The sequence below is a fragment of the Monodon monoceros genome, unplaced genomic scaffold (genome assembly GCF_005190385.1).
Source record: "Monodon monoceros isolate NGI ecotype Baffin Bay Population unplaced genomic scaffold, NGI_Narwhal_1 Super_Scaffold_12, whole genome shotgun sequence".
In the NCBI taxonomy this organism is placed as follows: Eukaryota; Metazoa; Chordata; class Mammalia; order Artiodactyla; family Monodontidae; genus Monodon; species Monodon monoceros.
Window position 1 is genome coordinate 65,394,101 of NW_021703768.1, and position 18,285 is coordinate 65,412,385.

At 37.5% G+C, this 18,285-nt stretch overlaps 1 protein-coding gene across 8 annotated transcripts in view; it reads left to right on the forward strand.

The window, feature by feature from the left end:
* The window catches only part of ATG10 (autophagy related 10), a 239,487-nt gene that overhangs the window by 14,270 nt on the left and 206,932 nt on the right, over positions 1 to 18,285 (forward strand). For 6 of the 8 annotated variants that reach the window (XR_003792732.1, XR_003792730.1, XR_003792728.1 and 3 more), the window contains exon 1: positions 536 to 909. Coding sequence is in view for 2 of the 8 variants with exons in the window: in XM_029217418.1 (XP_029073251.1) it covers positions 688 to 909 (222 nt within the window). In the remaining 6 variants the exon portion in view is untranslated. Of the gene's footprint in view, positions 1 to 535; positions 910 to 18,285 lie in introns of those variants that run through there. The other 2 variants (XR_003792733.1, XM_029217419.1) reach the window with 1 other exon arrangement.

Consider the following 18,285-nt stretch of genomic DNA (forward strand, 5'->3'; position numbering starts at 1 on the left):
TTGTTAGTGAGTTGAACTCTAATATAAGGTGTGAAGAACAGCCCAGCTCCACTAATCACTGTGATGCTGTCTATATAAGAGCTAAGGTAGGAGATAGAGAAGGAAGTGTGAGGAGGTTGTTTGGAAGCATTAGCTTAGAAGAAGTGAGATAATGAACACTTGAAAGTTAATTTATGGACAAACTAAGCTTTTTGAACTATAGATACGTATTTGTTATCAATACAAAGCTAGGTTTTGGGTTTTCATGTTTTTTTGTTTTTTTTAAAAAATAAATTTATTTATTTTTGGATACATTGGGTCTTCGTTGCTGCGCACGGGCTTTCTGTAGTTGCGCGAGCGGGGGCTACTCTTCGTTGCAGTGCGTGGGCTTCTCATTGCGGTGGCTTCTCTTGTTGCGGAGCACGGGCTCTAGGCACGTGGGCTTCAGTAGTGCGGGCTCTAGATCACAGGCTCAGTAGTTGTGGTGCACAGGCTTAGTTGGTCTGCTGCATGTGGGATCCTCCCGGACCAGGGCTTGAACCCGTGTCCCCTGCATTGGCAGGCGGATTCCCAACCCCTGCGCCACCAGGGAAGTCCCTGGGTTTTCATGTTGATCACATTTTCTTCCTGATTAAAAAACGGGGATAGGGTGAGAAAGATGGAAACAAAACACTTTTTTTTTTGGAGTGGCTCTGAGGTTATTTTCCAATGTACATCCCAAATTTTTGTTTGTTTAAAGAAATAAGTGAATTAGCTGAATTCTTTTCAGTATTCATTCCACAGCTGATGCTAATAGTTTTTATATTTCAGTTGTTATTTAGTATGGAAGAAGATGAGTTCTTTGGAGAAGAAACATTCCAGCATTATTGTGCAGAATTCATTAAACATTCACAGAAGATAGGCGATGGCTGGGAATGGAGAACTTCAAAGGTAAGAAAATTTTATTTTCTATTTCAATGGGGTTTTTTTTGTTCCCCCGCCCCCACAAAAACCTCAGTAATTGAAAGTAATGTATGAAAGCTAGTTTGATTTAGTAGAAGGCTTAAATTGAAGAATGTTTTAAAACAGATGTCCATTTTATTACTCCAGCTATATATACTCATTATAATTAGGCTAATGAAGCATTATCTACAAAAGTCCTTAGGTGAACTGCTTCAATTTAATAATAAGAGTTGTTAGCATATTAATTATCTGAATGTAAACAGGTGCTTCTGTGGTGCTTCAAACCATTTGCTTACACTATTAATTTTCTTAGGAAACTACTTTTGTCCAGAGAGTGGAAAGATAATCCAGAAACCAAGCCATAGTCAAATAATCACAAATTCTGAAATATTGAGGACTGTATTCACTGGGAATTTCTTAATAATATAAATACTTCCAAAACATTCTTTCTTTTGATTCTATTCAGTAGTAATAATGTAAAAGGTCTATGTACTCATTTATTTCCACACATACATTTAGTAAGGTTCTCTGCCAAAAGCTGTTTAAGAGTTCCTTGAAATACTGTTCTTAGAGAATAAGTTTTCTCTACTTGACATTTTATCTGATCTGTGAAAAAGTGGTGAATCCTGATTCTCTGCTGATTAGCTGTTTCCTATATGAAATCTGAGAAATGAGAACAGTTTTGAGCTTATTCCTATGATTCAGATCTAGAGGCTAGGGAAATGCAGGCCTTGATCAGATCTAGATTGTCACTGGGAGGAGAAGCCATGATTCCTCTTGGGTCGTATATCAGCTAGGCTTTGACAGGGGAGCTCATGTGAGGGTTCAGAGGTATAGAGTCAATTTCTTGTGGTGGATTCTAGCCCCACTCTCTAAGCTAGTGATGGGACAGTTCATAAACTTTTAAGGCATCTCTTGCTCTAGGATAACATGACCTTACTAGCATCTTCTATTAATTTTGTTCCTGAGTATTTAAAAATTTTGTTTGCTATTGTGTTTGAATTTTTATTCATCTTATTTCTTCTATGATTATTATTGACATATAAAAGAACTGCTAATTTTTGTATATTAATTTTGTAACCATTCAGTCATCTTACTGAATTCTCCTGTTAATTTTCATAATTTTTCAGTGATTTCTCTTGTGTCTTCTAGGTAGATTGAGGTTATCTGCAAATGAGGAGTTTTTTGTTGCCTTCTTTGTAATATTTCTCCCTACTATTTATGAACTGAGTAGAAAAATGTTAATAGTAATAACAGCTCTCTTTGTCTTCTTCCTGACTTTAATATTAATGCTTCTGATATGTAATGATTAAAATGTTGGTTGTTTATTTATTGAATGAGAATAGGTTTCTGACCCCTTTTGTCCTGTAATAATTTGTGTGATTATTCCTTGGGAACTTTCCCTTTTTACCAGGTTAAAAAAAAAAAAAAAGAATTTTTCTTTTATCTTAAGTTGGAAGCAGGATAATAGAGATTCCTGTTACCATTTCAGTGACCTAGCAGAGTTGGGGAGCAGAAAGGCAGGAAGTTGGGTCTCTGTGTGTATGTATGTGTGTGTGTGTGTGTGTGTGTATGTGTGTATGTGTGTGTGTTGGGAGACTCTGGGGAAGATCTCCAAGAGACAAATTTTATGTCAGAAGTTTCTTCACTGAATTTGTTGAAACTAGTGCCATAAGAACCAGTTTCCAGGATTTGTTTTTATTCTGGCCTGGCCTCTACTTCACGGATGGGTATGGCTAAGTCTAGTTTCTTGTTTGCTGCCACTTTCTGCTGAGTTCCCTACCCTTTGGAGTAAGAATTGCACCTCTAATTAAGGGCTGTTCTCTTTAATGTGGGGGTAAGCCTGTAGATAGTATCAAAACAAAACAAAACATTCATCAGAGAAAATCTTTATAGCCTTAGGGTAAGGACTGCAAACTCAAAAGTCTGTGAAGACCTGGTTGGGTAATGTAAGTGGGTCAAGCTGCCAGGGACAAGACAGAATGGACACTGAGTCTTGGGGCCTGTGGCTGACCAGAGTGCTTGGCCTGAGACCAGGTTGGAAACGTGGGCCTAGGGGTTTACCAGATCTTCCAAGAAAAGTAAAAAAGATTTGGGGATAAAATCTAAATTTTTAAAGGTTGGCAACTAATTAAAAGAGATATTTTTTAAACACAGTGAGGACCAAACCCAGCATGCCAGTGATGTATAATATGTGGGCTCTGTGTGGCCAGTGGGTGACTTCTGGGACTGGATGCATGGTGTTGACTGCGGTTTCTCACCCAGCCTTGCCTCAGTGCATGCTGTTGATCTGAATTAGGAAAAGGGGCTCCAGCAAGGAGATCCCTCTCTTCTGTATTTTGGAATATTAGTATTTTTACTACTTAATTTCTGCAGTTCTATACCCAGTTTAAGAAGGAAATTGTGAATCAGTCACTTTATTTCCTTTAACCTTCCATCTGTATTACATCTCAGGCTTTGTGGGACTGTTTGGAGACAATACTTAGAATATTCTTTTACTTTTTAAGCTCCAGAAATTAATTTTTATATTAAAAATAGTTGTATTGATGTATAATTGACAAACAATAAACTGCACATATTTAAAGTGTATAATTTGATCAGTTTTGACATATGTACGGACCTTGAACCTTCACTACAATCATGAGAGTGAACATATCCGTTATCCCCAAAAGTTTCCTAATACAACTTTTTAATGCCTCTCTCTGCCCCTTTTTGCCCCTTATTTTTTAAAAAAACCTTTGTTTATCCCTGTATGTAGAGGCTCCTTTAAAGAGTACATATATTGTCACTCATACCTTCAGGTTTGTTCACAAATCACTTTGGTACCACCCATTTTATTTTTTAATTTTAAAATAATTATGACAATGTTTAGAGAATTGGTATAATTCAACTTTTTATATAAGGCAAAGCATCATTTTTTTCCTGCAAAGTTGATGAGAAAAACAATGTGAATTAATGAAACATGTAAATAATTTAAAATTTTTAAAAGGAAGAAGTTTCTTAAAATAATCAAAATAGTCCTAATTTTTATATCTGGAGGTATGCAGATTAAGGAGAATACTTCTAAATCAGTATTTTTTCAGTGGGGCTTAATTCTATTGGCATCTGGGCAGGATAGTTCTTCTTGTTCTCCTACCCCCATCATCTCCAAACCCTTTAGGAAGGCGGTACACTTTTGTTGAGAGCCATTGTTTAACATGGTGGTCTGTCAGATATTAAAGATAGTGGTTAATAGCATGGGCTTCAGAGTTAGATAGACCTGAGTACAAATCCTGACTCTACCATTTACTAACTGGATTTTAGACAAATTACTTAATGTCTCCAAACTTCATTTTCTTTACCTATAAAATAGGAATAATAGTAATACTCACCTAACATGGCTATTGTATACGTTAAATGAGATTTGCATTAAAAAAGTTTAGCACAGTTTCTGGCACGTGGACAGTTATATTGTGGTTATAATTTTTAGTTGGTTGTTTGAAATTTTCAGCATCTTTTGTTATAGAAATAAAGCTATGAATGAAATTGTAGTTAGGTTTTCAGAAACCTTCATGAAAATCTATTAGCACCAAATATACCGTAATGGTCTGTAGTGTATTGTTCTGAATTCTCTACAATAAGGGGAGCAGAAGATGGTAAATAACAATGAATGCAATTGTTTGAAACACATTATAGGGTTACGTTGTTTTATTGCACTTTGCTTTATTGCACTTTATGGATATTGCATGTTTTACAAATTGAAGTTTTGTGGTAACCCTGCCTCGAGCAAGTCTATTGGTGCCACTTTTCCAACAACATTTGCCCAATCGTGTCTCTGTGTCATATTTTGATAATTCTCACAGTATTTCAAACTTTTTCATTATTATATTTGTCATGGTGATCTGTGACCAGTGATCTTTGATGTTAGTATTGTGATTGTTTGGGGGTGCCAGGAATCCTGCCCATTAAGACAGCGAACTTAATAAATGTGTGTGTTCTGACTGCTCCACTGACTGGCCATTGCCCCATCTCTGTCCCTCTCCTCAGGCCTCCCTATTTCCTGAGACACAGCAATATTGAAATTAGGCCAATTAATAACCCTACAATGGCCTCTGAGTGCTCAAGTGAAAGTAAGCATTGCCTATCTTCACTTTGAATCAGAAACTGGAAATGATTGAGCTTAGTGAGGAAGGCATGTCAAAAGCTGAGTAGATCAAAACCTAGGCCTCTTGCACCAAACAGTTAGCCAAGTTGTGGATGCAAAGCAGAAGCTCTTGAAGGAAGTTAAGTGTGCTACTCCAGTGAATATGCAAATGATAAGAAAGTGAAACAGCCTTACTACTGATAAGAAGAAAGTTTTAGTGGTTGGGATAGAAGATCAAACCAGGACAACTTCCCATAAGCCGAAGCCTAATCCAGAAGAAGGCCCTATCTCTTCAATTCTATGACAGCTGAGAAAGGTGAGGGTGTTACAGAAGAAAAGTTTGAAGCTAGCAGAGTTTGGCTCGTGAGGTTTCAGGAAAGAAACTATCTCCATAACATAGAAGTGTGAGGTGAAGCAGCAAGGGCTGAATGTAGAAGCTGCAGCAAGTTATCCAGAAGATCTAGCTAAGATCATCAATTAAGGTACCTACACTAAACAACAAATTTTCAGTGTAGACAAGACAGCCTTCTATTGGAAGAAGATGCCATCTAGGACTTTCATAGCTGGAAAGGAGAAGTCTCAATGCCTGGCTTCAAAACTTCAAAGGCATAAAGGCTGACTATCTTGTTAGGGGCTAATACAGCTGGTGACTTTAAGTTGAAGCCAGTGCTCATTTATCATTCTGAAAATTTTAGGGCCCTTTAGGTTATGCTAAATCTACTCTGCCTGTGTTCTATAAATGGAGCAAAAAAGCCTGGATGATAGCACATCTATTTATAAGTGGTTTACTGAATATATTAAGCCCACTGTTGAGACATACTGTTCAGAAAAAAAGATTCATTTCAAAATAGTACTGGTCATTGACAATGTACCTAGTCACCCAAGAGCCCTGATGGAGATGTACAAGATTAATATTGTTTTCATGCTTACTAACACAACATCCATTCTGCAGCCCATGGTTCGAGTAATTTCAACTTTCAAGTCACATTTTGTAAGAGATACATTTCATAAGGTTATAGCTGCCAAAGATAGTGATTCCTCAGTTGGATCTGGGCAAAGTCAATTGAAAGCCTCCTGGAAAGGACTCACCATTCTAGGTACCATTAGGAACACTGTGATTCATGGGAAGGAGTCAAAATGTCAACATTAACAGGAGTTTGGGAGAAGTTGACCAATCCTCATGGATGACTTTGAGGGGTTCAAGACTTCAGTGGAGGAAGTCACTGCAGATGTAGTAGAAATAGCAAGAGAACTAGCATTAGAAGTGGAGCCTGAAGATGTGACTGACTTACAGCAATCTCATGATAAAACTTGAACAGATGAGGAGTTGCTTCTTACGGATGAGCAAAGAAAGTGGTTTCGTGAGATAGAATCTACTCCTGGTGAAGATGCTGTGACAAACTGACAACAAAGGATTTAGAATATGACATAAACTTAGTTGATAAAGCAGAAGCAGCGTTTGAGAGGACTGACTCCAGTTTAGAAAGAAATTCAAAATGGGTAAAATGCTATCAAACAGCATTGCATGCTACAGAGACATCGTTGGTGAAAGAAGTGGTCAGTTGATGTTGCAAACTTCATTGTTGTCTTATTTTAAGAAATTGCCACAGCCATCCCAACCTTCAGTGACCACCACCCTGATGAGTCAGCAGCCATCAACATCGAGACAAGACACTCCACCAGCAAAATGATTATGACTCACTGGAGGCTCAGATGATGATTAACATTTTTTAGCAATAAAGTATTTTTTGTTCATACAATGTGTTTTTAGACCTAATGCTATTGCACACTTAATATAGTGTATACATAACTTTTATATGCATTGGGAAACATAACTTAGTATAGTGTAAACATAACTTTTATATGCATTGGGAAACCAAAAAATTCATGTGACTCGCTGTATTTTGATATTTGCTTTATTGTGGAGTTCTGAAACCTAGCTCTTTATATCTCCAATATATGTCTGTATATATCTTAAAAACCCATGGGCTCATAATGTTAGAGAAGGAGGGAGGGATGGGGGGTGGGGAAAAAGAGAGAGAGAGAGCGAGAGAGAGAGAGAGAGTGAGTGGAGCAGAAGAGACTCCAAACCTAACTCATTGAACACCATTGGGATTATCTAGGACATCAACTCATCAACTCCTTGGTCTGAAAATTGTTAGTCAAAAGGAAAGAAATAAGCATTTATCCTGTCTTTCCTGCATGAATTATATCTCATAGTAACTAGATAGCCTAATTTGATAAGGAAAATTGTTTTTTCCCTGAGAATTCCATCTAATAAATATGGAAAGGATGATAGAATTAGAAAGTCACCACTTTTCAATCCCTAATGAAATGAATTAGTCAACAATAATCAGTAGATGAAAATATAAGGTGAAAAATTGATGTGATATTTACAAAAGAGGGATTGACCTATCAGTACCTGAACCTAGCATTCAATCTTATCATTACTAAAAATAGGATATCCAGATATTATGTACTTTCTGAAGTTTTATAACCTGAATCACAGAGCACAGTCTATGGAATATTCTTGCCCCCAAAGATGAACCTGAATAGAACCAATTAAGGAAGACAAGTGATAGAGGACCAAGTTAATTGACACCACAGGAAGCAAATAGAAATATTCAGAAATCTAAAGGACAGTTGACCCAGTTTCCTTAAAAAGTTAATGGTAGGATAAAGAAGTGAGGAGGAGGACTGCACTTCTAACTATTTAGAATTAAGGACCAGTTTTTTGTTTTGTTTTTAAAATATCCTTGGGGCAGCGACCAGTAAGCTGTCCCGGTGCGCAAAACTAGTGTGCAGCTCAGATCATGTGAGACTCAATCACGGGAGGGTGAGATTACCAGCCTGGTTCACTAGATGGGTCCACTGACCATGCACTTGGGTGTGTTGACAGTGTCAACTTGCTATGAAAGTTTCCAAGTCCTTACTTTCCTTTTCTGAATTTATCTTATTGACCCGTAACAAAGAGTTTGCAGATTGAGAACAGTTTTGGGACTGGTAATTTACAATTAGTTCTTGAATTGGCACCAGTTCAGACCACATTTTGAGTAGCACTACTCTAAATTAATAGAAATCAGGAGGCATAGCCTAATGTAATGTGTGAACCTTCTTTGGACCCTGACTCAAATCAACTGTAAAAGGACCTTTTTTGAGACAGTTGGGGATATTTGATTATGGACTAAGGTATAAAATGATACTAATGATGTTAGCAAAGAAAAAAATATACCAGGGATAGATGAAGCAAATGTGGCAAAATCATGACATATATTGAATCTAAGTAATGTGTATATAGGTTTAATTTTGGTACTGTTCTCTCTACTTCTTTGTATATTACATATATGCTTCCTTTTCTTCAGTGTCATCACAATTTATTCTTCACCCTAAACTTTATTCATGATAGCATATGTTCTTAGCCTTGTCTTAGATTCAGAGCCCTTTTGGGAATTTGTGCAGTTTAAAACTTCAAAGCAACTTGCCTTCTAAAATTTTTTCTTTTGTTTTTGTGTTTTTACTCACTGGATATGAGTACATTAGTTCTGTGATATCACCTTTTACAGGTTATTGATAAAATAATTTCCCATAGCTTTTCAACTATATTCTCTCACTTTTGTATAGCAGAAACAGGAAGAGAGACCATTCAGGTACTGAAAACAAAATATTCTATTCTATTAATACTAATTTTGAGATTAAATTTTATACAAATAACACTAGATTATTTTGTATGTTACTCGTTTTTTTAAAAAATTTTAAATTGAAGTATAGTTGATTTACTTTGATTTACAATGATATGCAGAAGAATTGTTTATTTTATTTTATTTATTTTGGCCGCATTGCACAGCATGCAGGCGGCATGAGGGACCTTACAAGACCAGGGATCAAACCCATGCCCTCTGCAATGGAAGCACAGAGTCTTCACCACTGGAACGCCATGGAAGTCCTGTTATTCTTAAAGAAGAATTAAAAGGCCTCTGCTCCCCACTCCCTATTAATCCCTGTCTCTTCAGTTAAACCTACTTGATTATATTTTGAAATTTCATAGCAGCACACTAGAAATATTTTGATTATTTCCCTGACAGCTTAGGAACCCTTATTGAAAGGGCTTATTTCCTAATTTATATAGAGTAAAAATTTTAAATTTTATTCTTAGAAATTTAAACAATTTGAATTTCTTTTTGATTCCTGATTTTTTTTTTTTTTTGCGGTACACGGGCCTCTCACTGTTGTGGCCTCTCCCGTTGCGGAGCACAGGCTCCGGACGCGCAGGCTCAGCGGTCATGGCTCATGGGCCCAGCCGCTCCGCGGCATGTGGGATCCTCCCGGACCGGGGCACGAACCCGTGTCCTCTGCATCGGCAGGCGGACTCTCAACCACTGCGCCACCAGGGAAGCCCTTGATTCCTGATTTTTAATTCCGTTTTAATTCCTTCCTTTCAGTAGTCTTTCACTATGATTAATTCACATTGATTTTCTTAAAACCCTTCAACATTATCCTAATTACATCAAATTCATATTTTTAAAATAGATTCTAAAATATTTCCATATCTTACTTCATTCCATCTTTTAACACTATCTTGTTAGAAAACCCACCCTACCCTTCCCATCAATCCTGCTGCCGTGCTGAATTTCTCACTTTGTTTATTTGCACAGATATCTTTTTTTAAATGTCTTACTATGAAAAATTTTAAGCATACAAAAGCAAAGAGAATAGTATAATGAATTCCTATGTACCTATCACTTAGCTCCCACAATTACCAACTCACAGCCAGGAATATACTGTTTTAAAGCATATATCATGAAGTGACATGATATATCTCAATTAAGTTGACTTTCTTTTTTCACCTTCCCCCATATGTCTTAAAATTATGGGTTTTTCAAGTGCACTCTAAATTTATTTATCATTAATATTAAAATTAATAATCTCAGAAAAAGACTCCAGAGACATAAAATATTATTTCTACAAATTTTTATTTATTTAAAAAATTATGGTAAAATACATATACATAACATAAAATTTATCATCTTAACCATTTTTAAGTGTATAGTTCAGTAGCCTTAAGTACATTCACATTGTTGTGCAACCAAGTTCCAGAACTGTTTTCATCTTGCAAAATCAAAACTCTATACCCCTTAAACACTAACTCCTCATTCCTCCTTCCCCAGCCCCTGGCAACTACCCTTCTACTTTCTATGAATTTGACTACTCTAGGTAGTTCATACAGGGGGAATCATACAGTATTTATCTTTTTGTGACTGGCTTATTTCACTTAGCATGACATCTTCAAAGTTCACCCATTGTTTCTACAAATTTTGACTTAGGGATTTATAAAGTAGAGAACTAAACAGAGAATTGGGGGGTGAATTTCCGTTAGATGATGACATCTTGAATTACATAGCCTCATTCTGTTAAGAGATTTCATTTCTTTTATTTTGAAGCATGACATTATTAAAGAGAGTTAAAAATGCTTTCTATGTGTGTCTAGTAAGACTAATTTTTCATCATGTCTCCAATTTGCTGATACTATATAAATCCTACTGGCTAGTTCTATCAGAAACATAATCAAATTCGAGAGTAAATAATGGAATTAATATCTTAAATACAGTTATTTTACTTTGCCTATGCATTCATTTTTGTGGATTTATACATTGAGTTGTTGGAAGTAAGGCTTTCTATTTTAAAGGTGAAATGTTAACTATCCTCTTATACTTTTTGATCTCTATGTACACAATATCCTTAGACAGATTCTTTGCTAAAATTTAGTGACAATTTTAAGGTTTATGAAAAGAATAGACGTTTCCCACAGGTTTCTTAAGTATAATATTGCTTTATGTGAGTAACAAATAAATACATTTGTTGGCTTGAAATACTTAATTTTGCTTAACTTTTATTCTTCTTCCTCCAGCTTATTAAAAACATTTTTTATATATCCCAGTATTAATCCTTTTTAGGGTGGCTGTGAGCATGTTATTGCTATTAGTTTTAGTGTAATGCTGTATTTGTTTAAGTCATCTACTGTGAGTTAATGAAATATCATTTCTGGCCCCAAATGTCATTAGATAAAGATTAAATATATTGCATTCACATAGTCTCTTGATTAGACTAAAGTAGAGTTTTTTTAGTTTATCTTTGGAGATTAGGAGAAAAATGCACTTGGAGCAGCATGCTGTGTTTTTGTAACAAACATTGACTCATAGTTACACTAGGTTTTTCATTCATAATTTATTGTGTGTTATGATATGATCTGTCACTTAAGCATATGCAAATCTTAAGCAATCACTTCAAGAAGAACAAGTTGTATTACTTGTGAATTAAATATTTTTGAACACCATTTTTAAAGACTATCAAGAGTATCAGAAAGGAAAGCTGTAATACTTTACAAATTTATCAATTGAACTTAAACAGTGATAGTAATTGTGCACATTTAACAATTAAAAGCACATTCTTGGCTAACAGTGATGTTTGGGTTCATTGGGCAGGGTGGCAGACTCTATTTCAAAAAGTCTCCTAGGGAGTTAACACTGGTAAGTTTATCAAGCCCAGGATCTGACCCTCAGATTCAGATAGAATAGAATGGATAGAATGGAATTCAGATAGAATGTCTCTCAAAGAGGGATCCACATCGAGCAATGTCAAATTATATATATCCTTTGACATTTGTATCCTGATATATATATATCAGAATCTAATTTATTAATTTATAATGAATAGAATTGTCAAATGAACTGGAATGCTCCTGTCATTGTGATGATTCATTTTGTTTTGTAAGTGGGCAAATCACAATTGCATGAACACAGAATGAGTACAAATTCTCATGTGTAGTTATATGGATGAAATATTTAGTGGCATAATCTAAGAGTGGCATCATACATCTGGCTCTGCAGTAGGGATAATCTTACCATTTGAGGCCAAGTTGTTTAAAGTAATGATATGTAGGGTAGGAAATCTCTTTCTTGAATAGTATAGTGGGCAATGCTAATGTTTCCTCCACTGATCTCATTTTTTTTTTTTTTTTAAGTTTTAATGACTGACCAGTCTCTTTTAGTCACCATTTGATTATAGCCAAATCTTGCAGACTGGGGAGCTATTCTGTCTCTTTAGGGTAATTTGCCCATCTGCTCTGATCTATTATGAGTTAATTTCATGCTTGAACTCGAAAAATGCTTATTTCTAAAGCCTTGGATTGGGCCTCCAGTTACAGACAGCATTACCCTGATCTTGAATGTTTGTAGAAATAGAAAAAAAAAACCATAAAAGAATCACATTACCCTAATACAATTGTGGTTGTTTTGGTGAATTTCCCTCATGTGTAGGCTTTCATTTTTAGGTCCTCTTAAACACGTGTTGCTAAATTTCCTAAATGGGATTTTAATGGTTGTTCTTTTAAATTTAAAATATTGGAGTGAAATTACATATCTAAAACATTATCTTCCCTTTTAGGAACAGAATAGGTGTTCACTTTAAAGATTGATTCTGCTAGGTATATGTTGTAACTGGTTACCTAAATGAACTGTCATACTGCTTCTAGTGCTTTTAAAAATAATTATTTGGTGCTTTCCATGTCATCTGACATAGCAAAAACATGGTTTCTTTTCCAATATATATGGCTTCATTTTGGTCATATTGTTTTAGTGACAATTTCCAGAACTAATTGCATGCTATAGCAGCAATCACATGTATTCTTGCTTTACAGCATCCTTTTTTAGGCTGACAACACTTTGTAAGTATATGGGGCAGTCTTTTTTTCTTCATTTTGTGTCAAGATAAATAAACGAATAAACTTGGACACCGAGATAACAATTGACCTGCCCAAGTCTGAGCTACCACTGGAGCAAGGACCCAGGTCTTTGGACCACTACAGTCCCGAATTTCCATTTATTTATCTGCTTCTAAATAATAGCCTTTGTACAAAGTTTAATCACATAAGTGATCTCACAGATTAGAGTTTGGTAACCTCAAGCTCCGAAAATTGAGCTCCTCATCTTTCAACCTCCTGTCAGTTGACTTCTTTGTTTTAGTAGATGGCTCTACCATCCTTCTGGCTCAGGCCATAAACCTGAAGGCTTTTACATTCCTCTGTCTCCTCAATACCTAGACCTGATGGATCATTATATCAGTTTATTCCACCTTTAAAAATCTCTCACATTGGCTTACCTCTGCCTCTTCTGCCCTCCTTTCCCATTGCCACTGTCTTGGCTCAGGCCATTGTTTCTGCTTTCTGTCTCTGATCTCGCCCTCTGCCAATCTGACTTCCACCCTGAAAGAGTGATGTTATAAAACGCATTTCCAATCCATTACTCCCTGGTTAAGATCCTTTAGTGATTCTCCATTATTTCAGGATATAGTTTAGGGTCTTTAGCTAAGCATACACAGCTCACGCCTAAAAAAGATGCACTATTTTGAGTCTGGCTTTGTTTGCTCAACATTCATTTATGCATAACTTTATGGTCAGTGATTGGTCAGAGGTTATGCTTGGACACCTGAGCATGATGGATGGAGTAAGACGTCCACCCTTCCCAAACGATCTATATGTGGGTTGGGGAGCACATTCAAAGTTCAGGCAGGTTTCTACTCTGCCCTGCCTTCTAGTTTCTTCCATGTCCTCTGTTCATGTGAGCAGCTCCACCATCAGCCCAGGACTTGAGGACAGTATGGTTTTCTTGAGGCATGTGGGTGGAGGCAGCCAGGGTTGTTTGCAGAGTTCAAGCCCCTCTGTGGTCTCTCATTTCCAGGATCTACCTATTACCTTTATGGTTTTGTTGTCGGGAGGTTGCTTGTCCCAACTGGGACGGCTACCTGAGACTTGCTCCTGAGATTGCTACATTTGCTGGCGATGCTGCTGGACTGCATATTTTCATCTTTGGCTCCAGATCAATTGATCCTCTCTGGCCTTGAAGCTGCCCTAGCCTACGGTCCAGGGAGAACCCTATCCCTGACCACAGGGGAGGGATGGCAGCAGCCCCAGGCAGGAGTGTCACAGAGTCCCACTGTTCTTACCCTAATTTCAACAGTGTTTCATGAATAAGTACTTCTTACTAAGTTATTTGACTTTGGTTGATTACCAGAATCCTGAAATGGTTTTTTTTTTTTTTTTTTTTAACAATTTTGAATAATTTCCAGTTGTTTTTTGGAGAAGATTTGAAGTCCTGCCTCCTGACGCCACAGGATGATTTTAATTTGCATTTTCCTAAAAACTCGTTCATTTGAGCACCTTTTCATATGTTTATTAGTTTATTGTACCTTCCTTTGTGATTTGTTTGGTTAAGTCTTTTGCCCATAATCACTACATATTTTTCTGAGATTAAATTTAAGCAGATAGGTAACCCCACCCTCAAGTTTGGCTTAGAAGCCTGCCCCTTCTCTGTAGTTTCATATAATTGACGCACATTTTGTATGGTGGTTATCTGTATACTTGCCTGATTCCCCACAATAGTCTGAAAGATCCTTGACTGCAGGAATTTTGTTTCTGTACCCTCACTTCTATATCCTTGGTGCTTAGTGTAGTAAGCACTCTATATGCATTTCTTTTTTTTTTAATTTAATTAAGTAATTAATTTATTTATTTTTGGCTGCATTGGGTCTTTGTTGCTGCGCATGGGCTTTCTCTAGTTGAGGCGAGCGGGGGCTACTCTTCAATGCGGTGCACGGGCTTCTCATTGCAGTGGTTTCTCTTTGTTGCGGAGCACAGGCAGTAGGCGTGCGGGCTTCAGTAGTTGTGGCATGCAGGCTCAGTAGTTGTGGCTTGCGGGCTCTGAGTGCAGGCTCAGTAGTTGGGGTGCACGGGCTTAGTTGCTTGGTGGCATGTGGGATCTTCCCGGACCAGGGCTCGAACCTGTGTCCCCTGCATTGGCAGGCGGATTCTTAACCACTGCACCACCAGGGAAGCCCTCTGCCAGGTTTTTTATTTGTGTAAATGCATCTCATTGTGTTTCATTTCATTGTATAATATATTGTTTGAAATAAATGGGTCATTGACTAGTAGTTAAAAACCTATTTGTTTTACAAGAATTTTCATTAAATAGTAAAATTCCTTTTCAGTAGAATGAATCATTGGGTCCAATGTTATTATGTAATGTTATCGGCGACCTATAAATTTATTGCTGCTAAGCTCACTGGTAAATTCTTTGATCTTTTAGTAGTATTTGACAAGGATTGATCATTCTTTTCTCCTTGAAATACTTTTTTCATTTGGTGTCCTTACTCTCGGTTTACCGCCTATATTACTCTTCACTCCTTTTCATAACCTCATAATATTAGGGCACCCAGGCACACTGACTTTCTTGCTGTTCCTCAAACACACCAGACAAACACTGCCTCCTGGGAGCCTCTGAATTGGCTGGGCCCTCTGTTTAGAACCCTCTTCTTCCAGATATGACTAACTGCCCCCATCCCTCTGTCCTCCCATCCCATGTGTTTCCTCACGTGTCACCTTCTTTCTGAGGCTTCCCTGACCACCCTATTCAATATTTCAAACTACTTGGTCCACCTACCTACAGCCTCACTCCTGATTTCCCTTATCCTCTTCTACATTTTCTTTTTCTCATACTATTATTCAGCTTCTAACATGCTCAGTAATTTACTTATTTATTATGTTTATTGTTTAATGTCTCTCTTTCCCTGCTCAGGCTATGAGGACAGAGATCTTTATTTTGTTTGCTGATATGCCCAAAGTAACTAGAATATCATTGGGTATAAAGTATGTACACAAACAGGTATTTGCTAAATGGATGATTGAATATCTGATTTTCTGGAAAAAAGAAAAACCTACACTTTGTCTGAAGAATTTTATTAGACAAAAAGTTTTATTTGAAAAAATATGAGAAATTAAAAAAAAATGCCAATGTTCTTCTTTTATACCTTAATTGATGAATTAGGATCCATGAAAACACCATAAAATTTACATAGAAAGTTAATAAGTAGCATTCAAATAACCTCTTCAGGGCAGTCTTTTTAATAAAACTGGCATTTCTGTAAAAATGGAATTCTTCTATAATTATATGCAGTATAGTAGAATTTAATGCATACTTTAGATTTTAAAATAACCATATAACAGTGTGTTGAGTGGGACCTTTTTATCTTGCTTCTGAATTGCAGCTAAGGCCCCAAGCTGAGGACAAAAGACTTTTGAGTAACTGATTTTCTATATTTGGATTGCTATGAATAATCTACTAGCCACTGGGGTCAGAAACCTGCCTGCAGAGACTGCTCAGAGGAACCATTCCTGAAGAACTGGGATCCTCCACCCCACCCCAATATGAGAATAGGATTCAGCGAGCAGAAGTGCAGAGTTGTACTGAGAAACAATTCCCTCCCTCACAAACCTCTCTTCGTTCTCCAAAGAACCACTTGTAAAGTATGGAGTACTTTACAGTTGGGAGAGGGGACATTTCATTGCCTAGTTGAGCATTGCCTTATCCATGGACTTGCTGATCTGCTGTTTTCTGCTGGAGCAAGGCTAAAGGGAGTTGAGAGTAAGAGTGGGAAGCAGGGGACACTGTTCAATCTGTTTAATATGGTCACTTCAGAGAATAGCTGTGCTGGACCTATTTTTCCATTGTCCTGCTCAAGCCAGGAGGTGTAAAGGGACCTCAGCAGTGGTAGGGTGGATGGTTACTGTCTAGATCAGATAAATGTCCCTGCAGGATATTCTGAAGAGCCCATTTAATCACTCATGAGGGAGCCAGCAGCTGCATGCCTGCCACACGCAGGAGCAGTCAGTGTCAGCCAGAGAAGCAACAGCAAACAACAAGGAGAGGACTGTGACTGCAACCAGTTTAGCAAGGGGATGATTCTCCTTCCTGCTTCCAGTTCTCAAGCCATGGGCTCCTGGAAGAAGTAGTGAGGGGCAGAAGGTTTCTCTGAGCAAGACAGTGCTTCATTTCTCCATTCTAAGCAGCAGAGAGTGTGGGTTGAACTACAGGGAAAAAAGAACTTCAAATTGATTTTGAGTCTGAAATCTTCAGAATAACAAAAAGGGCTTCCCCGGTGGCGCAGTGGTTGAGAGTCTGCCTGCCGATGCAGGGGACACGGGTTCGTGCCCTGGTCCGGGAAGATCCCACATGCCGCGGAGCGCCTAGGCCCGTGAGCCATGGCCCGTGAGCCTGTGCGTCCGGAGCCTGTGCTCCGCAGCGGGAGAGGCCACAACAGTGAGAGGCCCGCGTACTGCAAAAAAAACCCCAAAAAACAGAAATAATATAAGATTGAGTCTTAATTTTCTGAAGTCTTGAGTTCTAAAAACTGAAAGCATCTAAAAAGTTATAGATTGGGACCAAGTTGTTGTTTAAGGATCCCTAATATATCAGTTAGGAATTGCAGCATAATAAGTCATTATAAAACTTAGTGGTTTAAAACAATAACCATTTATTATTTCTCAGAAACCTACAAATTGGCTGGACGGTTCTGCTGATCTGTGGCAGGCTCAGTTGATCTCCATAGGGCTTACTTATATATCTACAATCCAGCCGAGTAATGGCTGGGAGCTGGCTAGTCTAAGAGGGCCTCATCTAAGAGGGGTGATTCAGTCTGCTTCCGTGTTCCAGCAGGCTAGCCTGAGCCTGTTCTCATAGCAGTGGTTAGGGTCTAAAGGAAGAAAGTAGAAACACTCAAGCACTCTTTCAGACCTTTACTTGAGCTTTTCTTGGGGGGCCAAGCTCAGAGTCAGTGTGGAAAGGCACTACCAAAGGACAAGATATAGGGAGATGTGAAAAATTGGGGTCACTAATGCAATCAATCTGCCACACCTATCAGGTGGGAAAGGAGATTCCACACAGGAAAGCTAAGAGCAGTTATTGGAAAAAATAAATTCATTTCATATTTCTGCTCTGAGAAGTAGACCCCTTAATCACAGGTTACAATTGATTTGGACTGCATAGTCTCTTAAAACAGAGACTGTTTGTTCTATATATTCTTTCTAATATGAATTTACCCCAGAAGTCATTGTTTAAAGATCCTGGTGTTTTAATTTGGGGGTCACACTGAATTTGAATGTATATAATCTACATAATATATCAATAGATAATATCTAAATTTTATGTATCAGGAGAAAGCTATATACAGAAAACATGGAATTTGGAGATGAATGGCAGAAGATATAGCAAGGAAAGTTACAAGAGGTTGCCTCTGGGTAGGCTGACCAAAGTATGGGGAGGGGTAAGAAAGGGGCTGCTGATTTTTGTTATAACTGCATTCTAGTGCAGTTTGACTTTTTAAATTATGTACTAAATTACTTTGATTAAAATCAG